Source organism: Tachyglossus aculeatus, chromosome 21 (assembly GCF_015852505.1).
Source record: "Tachyglossus aculeatus isolate mTacAcu1 chromosome 21, mTacAcu1.pri, whole genome shotgun sequence".
In the NCBI taxonomy this organism is placed as follows: domain Eukaryota; kingdom Metazoa; phylum Chordata; class Mammalia; order Monotremata; family Tachyglossidae; genus Tachyglossus; species Tachyglossus aculeatus.
Window position 1 is genome coordinate 26,205,534 of NC_052086.1, and position 23,600 is coordinate 26,229,133.

Genomic DNA, 23,600 nt, shown 5'->3' on the forward strand with positions numbered 1-23,600 from the left:
TATCTATTCTATTTATTTTATTTTATTTTATGTTCTCTGTCTCCCCCTTCTAGACTGTGAGCCCACTGTTGGGTAGGGACCGTCTCTATATGTTGCCAACTTGTACTTCCCAAGCGCTTAGTACAGTGCTCTGCACACAGTAAGTTTTCAATAAATATGATTGATTGATAGACTGTATTCTCCTCCTTTGGGGGAGGGCAGGGAGGGGAGAGAATCAGACCTCCGGTCCGGCGCACACGACGCCTCCTCGACGGCAGAGAAATAAATAGTGAAGTCCATTCGGTTAGGATTGTGCCTGATGGAAATGTCAGGGGTGGTGCCGGAAACTTGGCGTCGTTTCTCCATTGATCCGAGAACCGCCTTCCCACCTGAAACAGGCAGTTCGGGTCAAAAAGGTGTTTCATTGAAGGAGCTTTCTTCAGATAATCGTCGTGTATGTTTTTGTTAAGAATACTGTTTTTTTTTTTTTTTGTCCTAGGTGCTGCACAAAACCGAAGATTATTTAAGGCAAGTGTTGTGTAAAGCCGCAGAGTCCATCTATACGTGGGTGATCCAAGTGAAGAAGATGAAAGCCATTTATCACATGCTCAACATGTGTAGTTTTGACGTCACGAACAAGTGTCTCATTGCGGAGGTGTGGTGCCCAGAGGCGGATCTGCACAGTTTGAGGCGGGCGCTGGAGGAGGGATCGGTAAGTGACTTGGTTTCTCTGAAGGGCGTACAACCAAAGCAAAGTGAACGTCTTAATAAGCGCTTAACAAATATCATTATCACTTATATGTTGCCAACTTGTACTTCCCAAGCGCTTGGTACAGCGCTCTGCACACAGTAAGCGCTCAATAAATACGATTGAATGAATGAGAAGACACATGGCTCAGTGGAAAGAGCCCGGGCTTTGGAGTCAGAGGCCATGGGTTCAAATCCCAGCTCCGCCAATTGCCAGCTGTGTGACTTTGGGCAAGTCACTTCTCTGTGCCTCAGTTCCCTCATCTGGAAAATGGGGATTAAGACTGTGAGCCCCCTGTGGGACAACCTGATCACCTTGTAACCTCCCCAGTGCTTAGAACAGTGCCTTGCACAAAGTAAGCGCTTAATAAATGCTATCATTATTATTATTAAGCTGAAAAGAAGAAAGAAAATAATATGTCAGAGCCAAGTCAGGGACCTGGATCTAATTTCCTGAAAAAGTTAAATATTATTGAAATTTAGCCAGTGGGGCGGCAAGTGACAGGCGGCCGTCTCCGAGCAGATGTCGTCATTTCCCGTAGGTACTTTCACCGTGTGATTTCTTAGGAGACAGGGAAGAAAAGGAAGTTTATTTAAGATTTTTTTCACTTGACCAAGCTGACATTGTTAGCGATTCATGTTGGTTCTGATTTAAAATAAAAAATACGGGAAAAGTATTGAACGTAGATCATGAGAAGCAGCGGGGCTCAGTGGGAAAGATCACGGGCTTGGGAGTCAGAGGTCATGGGTTCAAATCCCGGCTCTGCCGCTTGTCAGCTGTGTGACTTTGGGTGAGTCACTTCACTTCTCTGCGCCTCAGTCACCTCATCTGTAAAATGGGGATTAAGATTGTGAGCCCCACACGGGACAACCTGATCACCTTGTATCCTCCCCAGCACTTAGAACAGTGCTTTGCACATAGTAAGCGCTTAGCAAGCGCCAAAATTATTTTTTTATTATGTCTGAAAAAAATCGGGAAGCTTTGATTATGAAAGGTTTTGCTCTGGAGGGATTTATTCATTTAACTTCGTTGGAAAACTTATTAGGGACATTTATCCAGAGAGGCAAAGGAAAGGAATTCATCAAAATGAGGCATTTCAGTTTTGCTTTCAGTTAGAAAAATAATGGACTGCTCATGTGATCCTTGGAAAATGTTACAAAATTATTATCTCCTTGACCTTTTCTTACCCTTTCTTAGCGAGAGAGCGGAGCTACAATTCCTTCATTCATGAACACAATCCCAACGACCGAAACGCCTCCGACTCTAATCCGCACCAACAAATTCACTGAAGGATTCCAGAACATTGTGGATGCTTATGGAATCGCGAACTACGGAGAAGTTAACCCAGGTTGGTTAACTAAATAAATAAATAATTTATTTATAAATAAATTGTAATTGAAATAAATTGTATGTCCCGTGAACTCCTTTCTCACCTGACAACCTCAGGTATATGTTGAATCGCAAAGAGCTTCCTGTGGTAGCTTTCGGGTGATCCTTTCTGATCATTGTTTTTATCCATCTGCTAATTATTATTCTATATGTGCGTTCTTCATTTGTCTGAAGGAAAGTGTTTGGTGGAAAGGCCAAGGTCAGTGTAGACTGCTATAGAAAATTTGGTTAATTTTGACATAACTGCAGCACATGAATAAACCATACGTCCCCCACTAGACTGTAGGCTATTGTGGTCAGGGAAGGGGCCTGGTAACTGTGTTGTATTATACTCTCCTGAGTGCTTAGTACAGTGCTCTGCACTGTACTAAGAAGAAGCAGCGTGGCTCAGTGGAAAGAGACCAGGTTTTGGAGTCAGAGGTCATGGGTTCAAATCCCGGCCCCGCCAATTGTCAGCTGTGTGACTTTGGGCAGGTCACTTAACTTCTCTGGGCCTCAGTGACCCCATCTGTACAATGGGGATTAAGACTGTGAGCCCCCCGTGGGACAGCTTGATCACCTTGTAACCTCCCCAGCGCATAGAACAGTGCTTTGCACACAGTCACTGCTTAATAAATGCCATTATTATTATTATATTGAGTGCTCAATAAATACCATTGCTGCTGCCGCTGCTTTCTTACACTTTTAATACTCTTATTTTTTGCAGCTCTCTACACCATTATCACATTTCCTTTTTTGTTTGCGGTGATGTTTGGAGACTTTGGACATGGCCTTTTGATGTTCATTTTTGCTTTCCTGATGGTGTTGTATGAAAATCATCCTAGATTGAAGCAATCACAAGATGAGGTAAAAGCAACAGTCTTATAAATTAATTAGCTATATTTTGACAGCTACTTTTCTAAAACCGTGCCTTTCAGCACTGTGGAAAATATGTCAACCCTTATGGCCATTAAGTCATTAGCCGATGCTTATCTGAGACAAACCTAAGAGCTCAACAAAATCAGTCTTTCATCTCTCTTTAGGTCAGGCTGCTAGAAAATGTGAAATTTTTCCATTACATCATGCCACATGAACCATCTTTAGGGTCCAAGCCTGCACTGCTGCTACATTATGAGTAAAATAATGTTCACAATATTTACTTGTTTCTTTAAAGAGCTTTTACAGATTTAGGACAGTGTTACATTACTGTTTTGTGCTTCGGAAACTAGGCTATTAGAACATGTTGGTGGATTTTCCTCCCCTTTGATTTTGTTTTAGGTGCAGTGGCAGATATTGTATTTTTATGTAGCTCTGAATAAAAGCATTAAAGTTCAGTCTTTTCTCTAAATAGCCTAAATATGAATCCTCATTCTTGAAGACACCACTAAAACTCTAGGAGTCGGTTAGAACTACTCTCTGCCTTCATCGTTTTCTGACTCTCCATTCCCCCGTCTTACCTCCTTCCCTTCCCCACAGCACCTGTATATATGTATATATGTTTGTACATATTTACTACTCTATTTATTTATTTATTTATTTTATTTGTACATATCTATTCTATTTATTTTATTTTGTTAGTATGTTTGGTCTTGTTCTCTGTCTTCCCCTTTTAGACTGTGAGCCCACTGTTGGGTAGGGACTGTCTCTCTATGTTGCCAACTTGTATTGCCCAAGCGCTTATTACAGTGCTCTGCACACAGTAAGCGCTCAATAAATACGATTGATTGATTGATTGAAGCCTCAACTCTCTCTTTGGAACTTTGTTTTGAGTTAGTTGGGCAGCCAGAAAATTCAGTGGCTTTGTTTTTGATTATTTTTTTTAATGGTATTAAGTACTAATTACATGCCAGACACGTTACTAAGTGCTGGGATCCGTGTGACCCTGGGCAAGTCACTTCACTTCTCTGTGCCTCAGTTACCTTATCTGTAAAGTGGGGATTGAGACTGTGAGCCCCACGTGGGACAGGGATTGTGTCCAACTTGATTTGCTTGTATCCACTCCAATGCTTAGTGCGGTGCCTGACGTATTTTGTTAATATGTTTTGTTGTCTGTCTCCCCCTTCTAGACCATGAGCCCGCTTTTGGGTAGGGACCGCCTCTATATGTTGCCAACTTGGACTTCCCAAGCGCTTAGTCCAGTGCTCTGCACACAGTAAGCGCTCAATAAATACGATTGGATGGATGAATGAATAGTAAGCACTTAACAAATCCATCATTATTACAAGCTAAGCATGTTGGACACAGTCCCTGCCCCACATAGGGCTCACCGCCTTAGTCCCCATTTTGCAGATGAGGTCACTGAGGCGCAGAGAAGTTAAATGACTTCACACAGCAGACAAGTAGCAAAGCTGGGATTAGAGCCCGGGTCCTTCTGATTCCCAGGAGGCCTGGGATTTAACCGCGACGCCCCGCTGATTCCCGAATCAGCTTCCCAGCCGTGAGTCACTGCCTCAGGATCTCAGCTCCCAGAGGAGCCCAATGGGAGGGAAGATGCTTGTCGGGCTCTTTGACCCAATGTAGCTGCTGCTGATAATGGGTGGGGAACCCTTAAATATTACGGGGAGCGTAGCCCCCCGTTCACCACTGCTGCCATTAGCAGGATGGGAGTCCCCCAAAGGGGAACCCGTCATAAAGAAGCAGCGTGGCTCAGTGGAAAGGGCCCGGGCTTTGGAGTCAGAGGTCATGGGTTCGAATCCTGCCTCTGCCACTTGCCAGCTGGGTGACTTTGGGCCAGTCACTTCACTTCTCTGGGCCTCAGTTCCCTCATCTGTAAAATGGGGATTAAGACCGTGAGCCACCCTCGGGACAACCTGATCACCTTGTAACCTCCCCAGCGCTTAGAACAGGGCTTTGCACATAGTAAGCGCTTAATAAATGCCATTATTATTATTATAAAGAAGAGAATCCCAACAGCATTAGTGATCTGTCCTTTTTATTGCAGCGTGGCTCCGTGGAAATCAATCAATCAATCGATCGTATTTATTGAGCGCTTACTGTGTGCAGAGCACTGGACTAAACACTTTGGAAGTACAAGTTGACAACATATAAAGACAGTCCCTACCCAAGAGCAGGCTCACAGAAAAGCACGGGCTTGGGAGTCAGAAGTCATGGGTTCTAATCCCGACTCTGCCACTTGTCAGCTGTGTGACTTCGGGCAAGTCACTTCACTTCTGTAGGCCTCAGTTCCCTCATCTGTAAAATGGGGATGAAAACTGCGAGCCCCACGTGGGACAACCTGATCACCTTGTATCCCCCCCCCCCCCCCCAGCGCTTAGAACAGTGCTTCTCACATAGTAAGCACTTAACAAACGCCATCATTATTATTATTGAAGGAAGCTTAAGGTAGCGCAGGTGGGAAACTGTGTGTTAAAGGGAAAAAGATCTGTTCGTTTTCCCTTGAACGCCAGCTTTTCCAATGGAGTCCCAATACAGCGTGATCAGTAATTATTGAAAAATGATGTCCGTGATCATTTTCCGAAGAAACGCTTAGGTGGATAGATATTTCCAGGACACACTGTTTTATAAAGCAAGGCAGACCAAAAAAATATTCACGTAGGAATCCCCAAATAACCTACTTTGTCCGTCAAAGAGGACCCAGATACGTTGTCTCAGTTAATGATGGCATTTATTAAGCGCTTACTATGTGCAAAGCACTGTTCTAAGCGCTGGGGAGGTTACAGGTGATCAAGTTGTCCCACGTGGGGCTCACAGTCTTCACCCCCATTTTACAGATGAGGGAACCGAGGCCCAGAGAAGTTGTAACTTGCCCAAAGTCACACAGCTGACATTTGGCGGAGCCGGGATATGAACCCATGACCTCTGACTCCAAAGCCCGGGCTCTTCTCCACTGAGCCACGCTGCTTCTCATAATTCTCGGTTAATTCTCGGTCGGTTGTTCCCTTCTCTCTTCGACTTTTCTGAATTCGTTGTTTCTTCATATCCTACCTGTCTGCTTCAGCATTTGTGTTTCGTAGTTGCAAATAGAATGAAGGTGGCGGGGGCCTCCCGCTCTTTTTGGGGATTCACAAAATCTGCAATCGACGAGTAGTTGAGTGTATTCAGATACTGTAACCCTGACAGTTTGGTGGCTTTAAATCAGGGTTTCGAAGGCCTGAGTAGCTAGGAGCAGTGCGTTAACCCTGCACTGAACCCGAAACGTGGTCTGACTGTTCCTGGGAGCCCGTTTGCTAGTGAGTCCCAGGTGTGTCCAGTGCTCAGCCACTTCTCTGGCTGGGCTCTGAAATTTGGCTTCTGGGGGCAAGGATGCAGGCTCACCCCAAGCTGGAAACAGAAGCGGTCACCACCAGGAATTTGAATCTCACCATGAGTTATAATAATAATTATGGTATTTTGATAAGTGCCATGCGCTTTCCTGAGCACCGCGGTGGATACAAGCATATCATCATCATCATCAATCGTATTTATTGAGCGCTTTCTGTGTGCAGAGCACTGTACTAAGCACTTGGGAAGTACAAGTTGGCAACATATAGAGACAGTCCCTACCCAACAGTAGGCTCACAGTCTAAAAGGGGGAGACAAAACCAAACATACTACAAAATATCGGGGTGGACTCGGTCCCTTTCTCACGGGGGCTCGCAGTCTCAGGCCCCGTTTTTCAGATGAGGTAACCGAGGCACAGAGAAGTGAAGCGACTTACCCGAAGTTACACAGCAGAGAAGTGGCGGCGCCAGGAGTGGAACCCGTGACCTTCTGATTCTCAGGCCCGTGCTCTATCCACCAGGCCATGCTGCTTTTCCCGTTATTTGATGGGGTCATTTTGTCTTAATTCGCCTCAGCCCCTCTCCTCTAGTTTGACAGTATGGGAAATTGCACCGATGGTTGTCACACAAGGAAAGGAGAGAAATCTCTCGAATGAAAGCTGGTTATAGGCAGAAAACGTGTCTGTTCTGTTGAATGGTACTCTCCCAGTGCAGAGCATTGTGCTCTGCCTATAGTATGTGCTCAAAAAATACCATTGATAGGTCGATCAGATGAGAAACATTTAGAGAGAAAACTAATTGCAGTGTTCAAATTGAGTCCAGTCAGTTGAAAAAATATTTCTAAGGTGTTTGGAAATTAAACCACGTGTATAATTTTTCTCAATCAATCAGTCGTATTTATTGAGCGCTTACTGTGTGCAGAACATTGTACTAAGCGCTTGGGAAGTACAAGTTGGCGACAAGTACAATTTGTTCTCACACTAATGAGTTCACCTAAAGAATGATGTTAACACACGTAACTTCTGTAGATGGGGGTGGTTTTATTAATATATTTTTCTTGACTTCCTGCAGATAGTGTTGGCCTGTATTAGTTGACTATTGCACTTTGCTATTTGCAGATCATGAAGATGTTTTTTGAAGGACGTTATGTCATTATGCTGATGGGACTTTTCTCAGTATATACGGGCCTCATTTACAATGATTGCTTTTCAAAATCAGTAAACATATTTGGCTCAAAGTGGAACGTTTCGGCAATGTACGTACCTGCTAATGCTGCAGAAGGAGTTAATCAATCTGGTCTCTGGACGTAAGTGACTCTTTTGGTTATCAGATGTGTTTCTCAGTTTTGAAAACTACCGAATAGAAGGTGCCTTGTGATTACCGGATTGGGTGTGATTTTTAGCCCTCAAAACAATGTAGAAGTAGATATGCACTTTCTGATCTTTGCCGCAGGACTAGAGGAGGGGAACCAGACCATTCTGTGCCATTTTAATCTTCGTTTCTGGATGTGTTTTTCATTGTAGTGAAAATGATGTGGCCTCTAACCCGTTTCTACAGTTGAATCCAGCCATTTCTGGAGTGTTCATGGGTCCTTACCCTTTTGGGGTAGATCCGGTCAGTCTCTCTTTTTCTTCTTTCTTTTTGGTTATTTTTGTATGATGATCATCAACCGACTCTCATCGTTTGAAAGACTAGCCACCATCTCTTGTGAAGTTGCCAAAGTGCTCGTGAAACAGGTCACGGCCTTATTTGAGCGAATTCTCTGCCCATCTCATTTTTAGTTGTTTTTAAGAACTTATCGGCCATCTAAATTTCGAATGGATTATTCGCTTTCCGAACTGAAACACCCAGAGGCTTTGCAGATGACATTTCTTCATTGAGAGAGCTGTCGGGAAGTGTAAGAGTGCCCGCAGTGGGTCTGATCTTTTCATTTCACTATCATTAGCTGTTTTTAATTGTTTTGCAAACATAGAAATAGCAAGTAGCTTGAGATTGACAGAACTGTTAAGGGTATGTTCTTTATCCTTTCTCATCCTCTTTAGATATTTATGATTTTTCTCTAATTTTGAAAAATGCCACTGTAAGACTAAGGCAGACTTCAGTAGCAAGATACGGCTCTGAAAAAGGTTATCTTATGGTTTAATTCCTCAAGAATTTGCTTCTTGCCTGTCTTGTTAGTGAACAAAGTTATTTTGATTGCTTGGCATCTATGCAGAAATAACTAGGTGATATGATCCCCGATGTTCTTGAAGAAATTCAGGGCCTCAGATTCTAAAGTCATGTGGATCTTAATAGCTGAGAGGTGTACACATTGGAAAAATGAGTACAAGGTAAGAAAGGTTGAGGATCATCATCATCATCAATTGTATTTACTGAGCGCTTACTATGTGCAGAGCACTGTACTAAGCGCTTGGGAAGTACAAATTGGCAACATCTAGAGACAGTCCCTACCCAACAGTGGGCTTGATGTCACTGTATTGCTACTCAGAAACAAACAAAAAAGCCCTCCATTTAAAGTCCCCGAGCAGATTATTCAACATAAAATTTGAATAAGATTTTCATTCAGAGCTCTGACTTGAAGGATTTGGGAAATAGTTTATCTTTGAACAGCATTAAATTAGTGTTCGATTTTTCACATCCTTTCAAGAGCCACTTTTCTGAGTAACTTAAAGCAGCAGAACCGGGTAAGGGGGTGGGTTCCCGGAATAAAGATGTCGTGTGTTTCCCCCCACCCCACACCCTCTCTCTCTCTCTCTCCCTTTCCCCTTTTTCCCCTTTCCCCTTATACTTTTATCTTAACAGTATTTGATCTGAGGCCAGGTGCCCCTCTCAGGTTCATATGATTGGTGGAATCCATTCTCATTTGGTGAAATAGTAGCAAAGACATAGTTTTGATACAGTTGCAGCCATTTGTACATATTTATTACTCTGTTTATTTTACTTGTACATATCTATTCTATTTATTTTATTTTGTTAGTATGTTTGGTTTTGTTCTCTGTCTCCCCCTTTTAGACTGTGAGCCCACTGTTGGGTAGGGACTGTCTCTATGTGTTGCCAATTTGTACTTCCCAAGCGCTTAGTACAGTGCTCTGCACATAGTAAGCGCTCAATAAATACGATTGATGATGATGATGATGAACAAATTAACGGTCTTTTCTTACTTTGATTTAGATTTGGAATTTGGCCACCAATCGCCTCACTTTCCTAAACTCTTTCAAAATGAAAATGTCTGTGATTTTGGGCGTCGCTCACATGATTTTTGGAGTTGTTTTGGGAATCTTCAACCACTTGTAAGTATGGAGATTTAAGCCGCAGTACAAGAAAGTGTAATTGTTATATAACCCCTCTTTCTGTAGAGGTTGAGTATAGGATGATCTTTAGAGCAGGCTGGCTGTAAAGAGTGTCTGGTCATCGAGCTGTTAGGAAGCTATAGGTGTATGACTCAGTGGTAGAACTAGCAGCATGGTGAGTGGATAGACCACGGGCCGGGAGTCAGAAGGTCATGGGTTCTAATCTGAGCTCCGCTACTTGTCTGCTCCGTGACCTTGGGCAAGTCACTTCAGTTCTCTGTGCCTCCGTTACCTCATCTGAAAATGGGGGATTGAGTCTGCGGGCCCCACATGGGACAGGGACTGCGTCCTCCCTGATTTGCATGCATCCACCCCAGCGCTTAGTACAGCCTGACACATAGTAAGTGCTTAACTGTATATATGTTTGTACATATTTATTACTCTATTTTACTTGTACATATCTATTCTATTTATTTTATTTTGTTAGTATGTTTGGTTTTGTCCTCTGTCTCCCCCTTTTAGACTGTGAGCCCACTGTTGGGTAGGGACCGTCTCTATATGTTGCCAACTTGTACTTCCCAAGCGCTTAGTACAGTGCTCTGCACACAGTAAGCACTCAATAAATACGATTGATTGATTAACAAATACCATCATTATTATTATTACCACCACTGGGGCTGTTGGGATGGCTGCCAGGGGGCCTGATGAATTTTAAAGCAGCATCTCCCCCTTCTAGACTGTGAGCCCACTGTTGGGTAGGGACCGTCTCTATATGTTGCCAACTTGGACTTCCCAAGCGCTTAATACAGTGCTCTGCACTCAGTAAGCGCTCAATAAATACAATTGATTGATTTTTCAAAAAATAAAAATGGCAGGGCGGGTACGCGTTGGGTGGATTTCATCTAGAAGTGGTTTGGGCATTGAATTTATTCATACAGCAAAGAGCATCTGTAGCTAAAAACCCTAAATGCCATTATTATTATTATTATTATTATTCCATGCCTAGCCATCAGGTAACTGAGTCTGACCCACAGTTTCTCTCTGAACCAAGCGCTTAATACAGTGCTCTGCACACAGTAAGTGCTCAATAAATACAACTGATTGATTTCTCAAAAAATAAAAATGGTGGGGGGGGCGCATTGGGTGGATTTCATCTAGAAGTGGTTTTGGCATTGAATTTATTCGTGCAGCAAAGAGCACCTGTAGCTAAAAACCCTAAATGCCATTATTATTATTATTATTATTATTATTATTATTATTATTATTAATCCATGCCTAGCCATCAGGTACCTGAGTCTGACCCACAGTTTCTCTATGAACCAAGCGCTTAATACAGTGCTCTGCACACAGTAAGCGCTCAATCAATACAACTGATTGATTGATTTCTCAAAAAATAAAAGTAGCGGGGGCGGGTGCGTTGGGTGGATTTCATCTAGAAGTGGTTTTGGCATTGAATTTATTCATGCAGCAAAGAGCATCTGTAGCTAAAAACCCTAAATGCTATTAATATTATTATTATTATTATTATTATTATTATTATTATTATTATTATCAATCCATGTCTAGCCATCAGGTACCCGAGTCTGACCCACAGTTTCTCTCTGAACCAGGAACAAATGAGTTCTAGGCATTCCAGCCCCCATCTCCCTCGGCACACAAGGAAGGGATTATGAAAGGGTGGTGTGGATCACCCGTGACACAGCTAGCTCTGAGACGCGTGTCCCCAGCCGTCCTTTTGTGGGCCCGATCCTCTGCAATTCAGGCGGTGTAGCTGAAACACCAAGACTCAGCTTTCATGTACTTAATCCCCTTCATGCCCTCAGGTAATCAGTCCCTGTCCCACGCGGGGCTCACAGTCGGAATCCCCACTTTACAGACGAGGTCACCGAGGCACAGGGAAGCGAAGTGTCTTGCCCAGGGTTACCTGGCAGAGATGTGGCAGAGCCGGGCTCAGGACCCACATTTTCTGACTACTTGCCATGCTGCTTCGGAAACTGAAGCACAGGCTAAAACTAGGAAACCGAAAACTCACAGATTGCACCCGTAAGGCCGGACTGCTGAGCTAAAAAGAAGAAATGAGGAGCCCTGGAGGCTGGGACCTGAGCCAGAATAGGAGGGAACGTTCACCGGCATCGACGTGAAATAACCCGGTGCCGGGGAAGCCGGGAGAGGCCGAATTGCCCGGCTCCCTTGAAAGAGGCCACTTGACAGGGGTGTAAGGAGGATGATGAAGGGGAGAGGTGGAAACAGAGAGGCCCACTGGGGGAGGGACTGGAAACAGCTAACTCTATTTATTTTATTTGTACGTATTTATTCTATTTATTTTATTTTGTTAATATGTTTTGTTTCGTTGTCTGTCTCCCCCTTCTAGACTGTGAGCCCACTGCTGGGTAGGGACCGTCTCTATACGTTGCCAGCTTGTCCTTCCCAAGCGCTTAGTACAGTGCTCTGCACACAGTAAGCGCTCAATAAATACGATTGAATGAATGAATAATAATAATGTGTTATTATAATATAGCACATATAAATATAATAATAAATATAATAATAATAATGCGTTAAGGGCTTGCTATGGGTCAGGCACTGTTTTAAGCCCTGGGGTAGGTACATCCTAATCGTGTTGGACACAGTCTCTGTCCCCCATGAGGCTTGCAGTCTTAATCCCCATTTTACAGCCGTGGTAACTGAGGTACAGAGAAGTGAGATGACTCGCCCAGGGTCACACAGCAGACAAGTGGCAGAGCTGGGATGAGGACCCAAGTCCTTCCGACTCCCAGGCTCTCCCGTCCACTACACCATGCTGCTTCTAAGAACTTAAACCAAAGTCTGTAAGGAAGCATTGGGCAGACTAACGCTTTTAGAGTCCTTCACTCACGGAGCGCTGTCTTAAGCACGTTGTCTCTCCTCTTGCCGGGGAGAGTGGGGATTAAATGAGCCTCAAACCAGTGGAACATTAATACGTTGTGGGTCTCATTTACTACCATGCTCTGCACACAGTAAGCGCTCCATAAATACGATAGAATGAAGTTACCATCTGAAGCAGATCTGTATCTGTAGAAATCATAGAAGGGCGTAGCAGCTCAAAAGCCAGAAGGATTCAGTTAAGCAAGATTTAACGATTTATGTTCAGCCTCCGGATCTGGCCTTACATCAGTGAGTGAGGGTGCAGTTGTTCCTGAACCAAATCAGATCCCTAGAAAACTAGTTTTTATGTGAGTACTAATATATGACTTAACAACAACCTCCCCTGTGGTTAGACTTTGAAATGCTGATAATAATTGTGATATTTTTTAAGGGCTTACTATGTGCTAAGCACAGCACTAAGTGCTGGGTAAATGAAGAATAATCAGGTTGGACACAGTCCATGGTCCCACATGGGCCAAACAGTCTAATTAGTGTCACACCCAAAACAAATGTTGCAGGAAATAAGGTTCATGGCTTTTGTTTTGCTCCAGTCACCTTGTAATAATGCAGTTACTTGCTTTCCTTTATATTGTGCAGTCCTATAGATTATAATCCCTTCCTCTAGACTGTAAAACCCTTTGGAGGAGGGAACCCATCCAACAAACTCCGTCGTATCGTGCTTTCCCAAGGGCTTAGCACAGTGCTCTGCACACAGTAAGCCTCAGTAAGTGCCATTGATTATTCAGAGTTTTTCTCACCTTACTTTTTGCGCTAATTGGATTTCTTTTTAGGCATTTCAAGAAGAAGTACAATATCTATCTGGTTTGCATCCCTGAACTCCTCTTCATGCTCTGTATCTTTGGATACCTTATATTTATGATTCTGTATAAATGGCTTGCCTATTCAGCAGAAAACTCCCGGACTGCTCCAAGCGTTCTGATTGAATTCATTAATATGTTCCTATTTCCAATGAGTGGATCGAGTGAGCTTTATCCAGGGCAGGTGGGTAATCTTTTTAATGTGCATTCTTGTCGCCGTTTTGGTAGCCTCTTGGGCCTGTATCCGAACTGAAAAAAGGGGGAGGCAGAGAGAGAAAGTGTGCCAGGAATGTCCCAGCCGACAGTGTGAGGGTATCGTTAAAAACAAAAAACAAAAAAAGAGAAAAAACTGAGAGAGAACCTAAGTTCATTTGGGTTGTTGTATTCTCTAACACCTTTGTAACTCTTGAAATTCAAGTCCCAGCTGCCCTGGTATGGGACAAATCCAGTAGCATAGTGCAAGATAAATTTTGCAGATTCAGCGTGTGGCTCAGTATAAGTGATTTATTTGTTAGCTCATGATAGGGGTATTTGATAACTAGAAATTTGTATTGAAAATTCAGTTGAAAAGCATTAGGATGAACTGATGTAGCCAAGACTTTTTTCTCCCCCTGTGATACTGTGTTTTTAGAGTGATTCTTCTTTGATCTGGTAGTCCACCCAATTGTCCACATTTACACCCAAGGGCATTGCATTTTCAGTCAAACATTCATTCAGTCGTAATTATTGAGCGCTTACTGTGTGCAGAGCACTGGACTAAGCGCTTGGGAAGTACAAGTTGGCAACATATAGAGACGGTCCCTACCCAACAGTGGGCGCACAGTCTAGAAGGGGGAGGCAGAGAACAAAACAAAACATGTTAACAAAATAAAATAAATGGAATAAATATGTACAAATAAAATAAATAGAGTAATAAATACATATGTACATATATACAGGTGCTGTGGGGAGGGGAAGGAGGTAAGGCGGGGGGAATGGAGAGGGGAAGGAGTAATCCAAACACTGTGGAGGAGTTCAGGAACATTTTTCCAACAACATGCACCTGTCTGGATGTATGTGATACGTTATCAGAAGAGACTGCCTAGCCCATTGGGAAAGAACACAGTCTTGGGAGTCAGGGGACCTGGGTTCTAATCTTGCCTCTGCCACTTAATCCGCTGTGTAACCCTGAGGACGTCGCACAACTTCTCTGTGCCTCAGTTACCTCATCTATCAAATGGGGATAAAACACCTGTTCTACCCTCTCTTAGAATATGTCCATATGAGTGTATGAGTCCCAATGCTTAGTAAAGTGTTTGGCACTTTGTTAATAATAATAGTAATAATAATAATAAGCAGCTGTGCACACTCACATGGGGTTGTTCGTTATGGCATGAGGACCATAACACAAATTTTCCTTCATGGAGCGATCATCAAGAGTATATAACAATTGTGCTGTAACTGTTTTTATTCCTCTTCCCTCCAGTCTCTGCCAGGACTCTAGGAATTCCCTTGAAGCTAGTCAGGGAAGTGGTAGTTCAGAAGGAAAAGTTTAGAGGGGGGAAAGCCTAAAAGGCAGTTGGTCAGTCAGGTTGCCCTACTTACTATCAGTGTTCCGGGGGTGGTTTTGGAAGTGGTACTGGAAGCATTATAGCCCCCAAAATACTAGTCCTGTCCACAGAAAGCAATTCCCGTTGTCATTAGGCACTTAACAATAGGCTTGTCCTTTGCAGATTTAGACCAGAAACTTTCCACAATGGCTGATGTGTGGAAAAAAGTGGCATTAGAGAGTTTCTTTTCCTCCTTCGTCTTCCAGTCCTATAGAGGCTGAAGTGATGAGCCAGATTTAAGTCACTTTCTAAGTCAGAGTGAGGGTTTAGCTTGCACACTAGGCTCATTAACTAAAATAAGTATTTTGGTTTTCTGAGAGAGTTTTAGAGTTTAGAGTTTTAGAGTTTTAGTTTTCTGAGAGACTATTTAGGTTTTTGTAGTGACGGATTAAGCCAGAATCCTAATCTTATCTTTCTGTTTGATTCTACAACTTTGAGAAGCAGGCAGTCTAGTCTAGAATTGGACTAATGGATCCTGATGGTACATTTTTTCTTCCCAGAGAAAAAGCATCGAAAGGAAAATAATATTGGTCACATCATAACTGCTAATGATTACTGCTTTTTTTAATTGAAAGTTCATGCAGTTATTTAGGACCCAGTCTTTCACTCATAAGTCTATTAAATCGGTACAGGCCATTCAGGATGAAAATCCAAGCATGAAAAGTTATGAAGCAAGGCCTCTAATCCCCATCCTTTTTTCTTTGAATGTCTTGAGTGACAACATTCTGATGAAATAAATGGGCTCGTATTTTTCTTTGGACTCCTCAAAATGGAGCAAACAGATTTTATGTACGTATGGATGTCTACAGGCTCAGGAATATCATTCAAAGTTGAAACGAGAAGATTCGCAAGCTATTGAAAATAAGTGATTTCATAAAATTATTGAAATGGAAAAGTTTTTGCATATAGTATTGCTATAGTGTGAGGCCTGTAAACTTGCAACGCTTCTTGATTAGGAAAACTCAGGCTGCAGCTGTAATTCACCCATTCCGCTGCAGTTCACGTGCGCGTAGTCATGGCAGGTTTTTTTGTTGGTTGTTTTTTTTTTTGGAAAACACAGCCTACCAAGCCAAAACAGGCTGCTACTGTCAGTTGGAGAACTCTCTAATTCCCTAATCACATTCTAGCCAAAGCATATATTAAAAACATGAGCCCACCACAGAAATTAGTCTATTTTAGTCCCAGCCAATGGTCATTCCCGTTATACTTTCACATTTGTCATTTTCATCTTTGGGTGTGCTGAAAAATGCAGTTTTAATGCTTTGCTCCGAGTTGCAGTCTATCTTTTCCAAATACTCTACATTTCAGACTCGAGTATCTTGATCACATGCCCAGTAAACAGTGCTGACCACAGTTAACAGATAATGATGCTTGAAATTGAAGTTAAATGCTTAGCTAAAGTCTCTATTGCAAAGTAGTGGCCAGAGCCACAGACACTGTGTGTCTGTGTGTGTGTGTGTGTGTGTGTGTATATATGGTACCACTATGAGGAGTGTGTGGTGTACATGTATATAAAATCAAAAATTTCCAACCAGTGACACCAAGTAATGTGTGGACTTTGGAATTTTGTGGATTTTAGATCATATGGGCCCCTGATTGTCTTATAAAAGTACCATAACCATTACAAAATATTTTATGTACCTGTTTTTAGTCCTAAGGGTTAACCCTAGTAATATTTGCAAATATGTATGTGGTAAATAAAGCATGTAATGAACATTTATCGGAGGGAGTAAAAAATATGTTCTTTCTTTTCAGTCTGTCCTGGACTATTTTAGATTTTAGATCTTTGATTGTACTAAGCTTTAGCGTTATATTAATCATGGGACTTGGCTGTTGCCAAATTTAATGACCAGTTTATGCCCAGGACTGGTTAATCGTGAAATCTATCTGAGTTGAAAAGAGACTTCTTCAGGGGAAGTAATAGGATGGATATGAACTTTTTTTTTGTTTTCGTTAAAGGATTGAAACTGTAGGGTGCAAAAAAAATCAATGTGTCTTTTTTATTTGTAGCTTTATTTGTGACTTTTTATACCAAGATCAAATCCCTGTGGTGGTGTTCTGCTTTTGGGATACCTCAGTTCTTCTGAGCTCTTTTACCACTTCCCTCTTGTCTCTTGCAGGGTCATTTTCAGCGGTTCTTGCTCCTTATCGCAGTATTTTCGGTACCCGTGTTATTCTTGGGAAAACCACTTTACCTGCTGTGGCTGCACAATGGAGGACGTTTCTTTGGATCCTTCAGAGTATGTGTCAGTATATATGTGTTTACAAACCGTTGTTCTCTCTTTAGGACTTCTGACCTCTCCTCAAGTGTGATGGTAATAATGAGGGTATGTGGTAAGCACTTTCTATGTGCCAGGCACCGTAGTAAGCGCTGGGATAGCAGGGCACGGTAACATCAGGCCTGCTGCAGAGTGGTGCTGCTGTCAGCCACCTCCCGTGGCTGCCGTAGCCCTGCGCCTGACCGTGGCTCTGATTCCGGGGAAAACCCAGCTTGGGCTAGAACAGTTTGTGGGCTGGGGCAAGCAGCACAGTTTGGGCTTTGGGGAGGGGTGATCCTCCGTCTTCGGACATGATCCAGATTGAGTCTGGGCCTTCTCCCACCGTCGCCAATTTCTAACTTCCCCAGAGCGAGCCTGTGACCAGCTTTATGGCCCACTCCCCCTTCCTCAATTGGGTTTGTTGCCCGCCTTCTCCTCACATCAGATCAACGCTTGAATCTGAGCTGTAGCTGGTACCGGAGGCATGGAATAAATGCCATTCTTTTTCATTTTCTCCTTTCCCCTCTTCTCCTTCTCCTTCTTCTCCTTCTTCTTTTCTTCTCCTTTTCTTTTCTTCTCCTTTTCTTCTCCTTCTTTTCTTCTTCTGCTTCTTTTCTTCTCCTTTTCTTCTCCTACTTCTTCTTTTCTTCTCCTCCTTCTCCTCCTTCTCATCCTTCTCCTCCTTCTCCTTCTTCTTCTCCTTCTCCTTCTTCTTCTCCTCCTTCTTCTTCTCCTTCTCCTTCTCCTTCTCCTTCTTTCTCCTTCTCCTTCTCCTTCTCCTTCTTTCTCCTTCTCCTTCTCCTTCTTCTTCTTCTCCTCCTTCTTCTCCTTCTTCTCCTTCTCCTTCTTCCCCTTCTTCTCCTCCTCCTCCTCCCTCTTCCTCTTCTTCCTCTTTCATGAGTTTGAATCCCAGCTCCGCCAGATGTCAGCCGTATGACTTTGGTCAAGTCACTTAACTTCTCTGTGCCTCAGTTACCTCATCTGTAAAATGGGGATTAAGACTGTGAGCCCCACGTGGGACAACCTGATCACCTTGTAGCCTCCCGCGCTTAGTATAGTGTTCTGCACCTCGTAAGCGCTTAACAAATGCCATCGTTATTATATTAGGACTGTAACTCTGAGGGGGTCTGTGTGAACCCCCCTTCCCCTCTTGAAAGGCTTTATTCGGGTCAGATGTCCAATACTCCCTGAGCCAGTGAAAGTAGAGTAGTTCTTCAGTCTGCTTCAAATGGAAAAGAAACAATCATTTTGTTGTCATTCACTGTTAAAACCTTCACTCATAAAGCACTTTCATTCTAAAGCAATTTAAGTATTTTGTCCTAATTCTTGTTTCTTCATTTATTGGCATTTATACATTAGTAAGAAAAGACAGGAAGAAATGTGTTTTGTTCTAATTCTTGTTTCTTCATTTCATTAGCGTGGTTATACCTTAGTAAGAAAAGACAGTGAGGAAGAAATTTCTTTGTTGAGAGCTCATAACATGGAAGAGGGAAACCTCCAGTTGGAGAGCGATGGACCCAGAGAAAGAGATGTAGAGGAGGTAATCATTTTCCACTATTCTTACTAATTAGATTTTCCATCCAGAGTTACAGAGAGTATTGTAGACTGTCTTTTATTATTGCTTAATAATAATGTTGCGATTACTATTGATACAGTATGACTGTAGGTGAAAATATTTGTTTAGATATAGTAACTGCTGTGCAGATTTCCTCAATTTCAGGGAGTCATATGGATTTTTCTAAGGGATGATCGAGTGGTTGAAGTGAAGGGAGGGGAGGGAAGGAGTAATAATAGTAATAATACTGATGGCATTTATTAAGCGCTTACAATGTGCAAGGCACTGTTCTAAGCGCTGGGGAGGTTACAAGGTGATCAAGCTGTCCCACAGGGGGCTCACAGTCTTAATCCCCATTGTACAGATGAGGGAACTGAGGCACAAAGAAGTTAAGTGACTTGCCCAAAGTCACACAGCTGTCGACAGTTGGCAGAGTCGGGATTTGAACCCATGACCTCTGACTCCAAAGCCCGTGCTCTTTCCACTCAGCCATGCAGTAACCACATGCTTAGGTGAGGTGGAAGTGTTGAAGTGGTAGTTAGGGTAAATAGAATGGAGAGAAGAGTGATTACTCAAGAAAGGCCTCCTTTCATCCATTCATTCATTCAATCGTATTTATTGAGCGCTTACTGTGTGCAGAGCACTGTACTAAGCGCTTGGGAAGTACAAGTTGGACTTAACTTCTCTGAGCCTCAGTTACCTCATCTGTAAAATGGGGATTAAGACTGTGAGCCCCACGTGGGACAACCTGATCACATTGTATCCTCCCGCGCTTAGTACAGTGTTGGACAAGTGCCTCCTGGTACGGGTGTAATTTCAGAAGGACTTTGAAGATGGGAAGAGCTGGGAACTGTCGGATACGAAGTGTGGGCAGCGTTTAGGGTAGAAAGGAAGGCAGAAGCGAGTAGTCGGTGGATATTGCCGAGGATGCAGGTTAGAGAGATGCTCTCATTCAATCACTCATACTTATTGAGCACGTACTGTGTGCAGAGCACTGTACTAAGTGCTTGGGAGTACAGTTCAGCAATAAACAGACACATTCACATTCCCTGCTGTTTCAGCGAACTTACAGGCTAGAGCGGGGGAGACAGAATTAATATAAATAAATGACAGATGTGTACTTAGAGAAGCAGCATGGCTCAGTGGAAAGAGCCCGGGCTTTGGAGTCAGAGGACCTGTGTTCAAATCCCGGCTCCGCCAATTGTCAGCTGGGTGACTTTGGGCAGGTCACTTCACTTCTCTGGGCCTCAGTTCCCTCATCTGTAAAATGGGGGTTAAGACTGTGAGCCCCCCGTGGGGCAACCTGATCACCTTGTAACCTCCCCCGTGCTTAGGACAGTGCTTTGCGCATAGTAAGCGCTTAATTAATGCCATCATTAGTATTGTTATTATTATTATAAGTGCTGTGGGGCTGGGGATGAACATCGAGGGCAAGTCAGCGCGTCGCAAAAGAGAATGGGTGAAGAGGAAAGGCAGGGCTTAGTCAAGGAAGGCATCTTGGAGGAGATGTGCCTTCAGTAAGGCTTTGAAGCAGGGGGGAGAGTCATTGTCTGTCGGATTTGAGGAAGGAGGATGATCCAGGCCAGAGGTAGGATGAGGGCGAGGGGTTGGCGGCGAGGTAGACTAGATGGAGACACAGCAAGAAGGCTAGTCTCACAGTGGGGAGGATGGCTTGGCTCAGTGGAAAGAGCCCGGGCTTTGGAGTCAGAGGTCATGGGTTCAAACCCCAACTCCACCAATTGTCAGCTGTGTGACTTTGGGCAAGCCACGTAACTTCTCTGTGCCTCAGTTCCCTCATCTGGAAAATGGGGATGAAGACCGTGAGCCCCCCGTGGGACAACCTGATCACCTTGTAACCTCCCCAGCGCTTAGACCAGTGCTTTGCACATAGTAAGCACGTAATAAATGCCATCAAAAGAAAGAGTCAGCAGTCATGGGGATGTTGGAAGGAGGAGAGGATTTGAGGGGGAAGAAGTGCAATTCAGTTTTGGACATGTTGAGCTTGCGCTGCAGGCTGGAGCAGATGGGAAATGGCAAGAAAGGAGAGAGGGCAGACTAGTGAGAGAGATTTGGGAGTCATCTGGGTAGAGGTGGTTACTGAAGCAACGAGAGGAGATGAGCTTCCCAAGGGAAGAGAACAGAAGGGGACCCAAAACTAAATCTTGAAGGACACTCACACCTACTTCCACAGTTCATTTGCATTCAACATTTTGGATAGAACAGCATTAGGGAACGTTCTTCCAACAAACGCATCTTTCCGGATACCGTCGCACAACTTATCCGTATTGTGGGTTTTGTCAAGAACGTAACCTCCAAGTTAAAAGGGAACCAAATGTGTTCACCGTCATTGTGAAGTCTACGCATTTCAAAATCTGCCAGGGTGTGATTAAGAATTGACTTTAAGTATTAGAGTTTTATTTTCAATGAGTTGTTGAAATGGCACGAACCAGCGGGAAGGGAAGGATTGTTACTTGGTTGTAGTTTATAGAGTGAATTATAACGCTCGTCCGCGGGTCTCTTTTAGTTCAACTTTGGAGAAATTTTTATGACTCAAGCCATTCATTCCATTGAGTACTGCTTAGGATGCGTCTCCAACACGGCATCGTATCTGAGACTTTGGGCCCTCAGTTTGGCTCATGCACGTAAGTCTTTAAGTAGCAGCTTTAACTTTTAATCTCCATCATCACATAATAATGATGATTATTATTATCATCATTAATAATAATAATAATAATAATGATGATGATGATAATGTTTCACTGTTTACTATGTGCCAAGCACTGTACTAAGTGCTGGGGTAGATACAAGATAATCAGGGCCCCAAGGGGTTCACAGTCTAAATAGGAGGGAGAAGAGAAGCAGCGTGGCTTAGTGGAAAGCGCGTGAGCTGGGGAGTCAGAGGACATGGGTTCTAATCCCGGCCCCGCCGCTTGTCTGCTGTGTGACCCTGGGCAAGCCGCTTCACTTCTCTGCGCCTCAGTTCCCTCATCTGTAAAATGGGGATTAAGACTGTGAGCCCCTCATGGGACAACCTAGAGTACCTTGTATCTCCCCCAGTGCTTAGAACGGTGCTCGGCACAAAGTAAGCGCTTAACAAATACCAACATTATTATTATTATTCTCTGTGCCTGTTACCTCGTCTGTAAAGTGGGGATTAAGACTTTGAGCCCCATGTGGGACAACCTGATTACCTTGTATTTACCTCAGCACTTTAGAACAGTGCTTGGCACATACTAAGCTTTGCACACAGTAAGCGCTCAATAAATACGATTGAATGAATAAATGAATATTAAGCACTTAAGAAATACAATAATAATAACAAGTATTGAACAAGTATTGAAAGCAGCAGGGCCTAATGGAGAGAGCACGAGCCCAGGAGTTGAAAGGACCTCCTCCCACCTCTGCTCCTTGTCTGCTGTGTGGCACTGGGCAAATCACTTAAATTCTCTTTACTTGTACATATCTATTCTACTTATTTTATTTTGTTAACATGTTTGGTTTTGTTCTCTGTCTCCCCCTTCTAGACTGTGAGCCCACTGTTGGGTAGGGACCGTCTCTATATGTTGCCAACTTGTACTTCCCAATGGCTTAGTACAGTGCTCTGCACACAGTAAGCGCTCAATAAATACGATTGATTGATTGATTGATTCTCTTTGTATAATGGGGATTAAGACTGTGAGCCCACTGTGGGACTGGGACTGTGACCAACCTGATTATCTTGTATCTACCCCAGGGCTTAGTACAGTACCTGGCATATAGAGGGCACTTAACAAATAACATTAAAAAAAAAAAAGGATCCCCATTTTGCAGTTGAGGGAACTGAGACACAGAGAAGTGAAATGACTTGCCCAAGGTCACACAGGAACTAAGTGGTGGAGGTCTTCTTACTCACAGTCTTGTGCTCTTTGCACTAAGGCCGTGCTGCTTCCCTTGTTGTCGTTGTCGTTATTTTTATTGTTGACCTCTGGTTTCCCCACAAGAGACCATTCATTCATTCATTCAGTCGGATTTATTGAGCGCTGCCTGTGTGCAGGGCACTGTACTAAGCGCTTGGGAAGTACAAGTCGGCAACATATAGAGACGGTCCCTTACCCACCATGCATCCTTAGTAGCAGAGAAAAACAACCTCACACTGTCCCTTCGCTTTGTTCCCTCAGGTCCCCCTCTGTAAAGACACCATAATCTCCTGCTTCTGTGCCCTACGGGGCCACGGAAGGCATCCTACAAAGTCTTAAAGCAGCCCATTTTCCCTTTGCTTGATGCACTAAATGTGTTATCAATCAGTTGCACAGTGCAGAACACTGTGCTAAGCACTTGGGAGAGCACAATACAATATATGTGTTAATATACACGTTCACATGCAGCCACTTCCCCAGGTGTTCCCATCTCTCCGGGGCAAGAGATTAAGCATTGCTGATTTAATTTTCTGATTTCCCGCGTCCCTCCCGGGGCGAGGATGAGATGTTAAAGTGTTTCTGTAGGCTAGTAAGTTTATTAACCGTATTCGTAAGCTCCCTTTAATCGTAATCGAGGCGTGATATTTTCTTGAACGGCGATGCCGATTTTTACACGTCCAGGTGATTTGGAGTTTGTATCACCTCAGAGGAAGTCGTTGCCACTGTAGGACCTGCAGTTGAGAGAGACCTATTAACAAAAAAAAAAAGAGTTAATTTTGAAAAATGAATGTTCTCTTTTAGAGTTATCAGAAGTGCTGTGGGAGATGATCATGCGAGTGGGACTCCGTGTGGACAGAACCTATGGGGTCGTATTGCTGGTTCCTGTTTTAGCCTTCTTCGCCGTTCTGACGGTATTCATTCTTTTACTCATGGAAGGACTTTCTGCATTTCTGCATGCCATACGGCTGCATTGGT

General features: G+C 43.4%; 1 protein-coding gene across 1 annotated transcript in view; it reads left to right on the forward strand.

Annotated features, from left to right (window-relative positions):
* Window positions 1-23,600, forward strand: part of ATP6V0A2 (ATPase H+ transporting V0 subunit a2) — a 61,179-nt gene that overhangs the window by 34,925 nt on the left and 2,654 nt on the right. Inside the window, exons 9-19 of the mRNA XM_038762403.1 lie at window positions 479-691; window positions 1,925-2,075; window positions 2,823-2,962; window positions 7,434-7,621; window positions 7,839-7,929; window positions 9,487-9,605; window positions 13,301-13,511; window positions 17,037-17,156; window positions 18,592-18,714; window positions 21,254-21,371; window positions 23,427-23,598. Of these exons, the coding sequence (XP_038618331.1) occupies window positions 479-691; window positions 1,925-2,075; window positions 2,823-2,962; window positions 7,434-7,621; window positions 7,839-7,929; window positions 9,487-9,605; window positions 13,301-13,511; window positions 17,037-17,156; window positions 18,592-18,714; window positions 21,254-21,371; window positions 23,427-23,598 (1,646 nt within the window). The remainder of the gene's footprint in view (window positions 1-478; window positions 692-1,924; window positions 2,076-2,822; window positions 2,963-7,433; window positions 7,622-7,838; window positions 7,930-9,486; window positions 9,606-13,300; window positions 13,512-17,036; window positions 17,157-18,591; window positions 18,715-21,253; window positions 21,372-23,426; window positions 23,599-23,600) is intronic.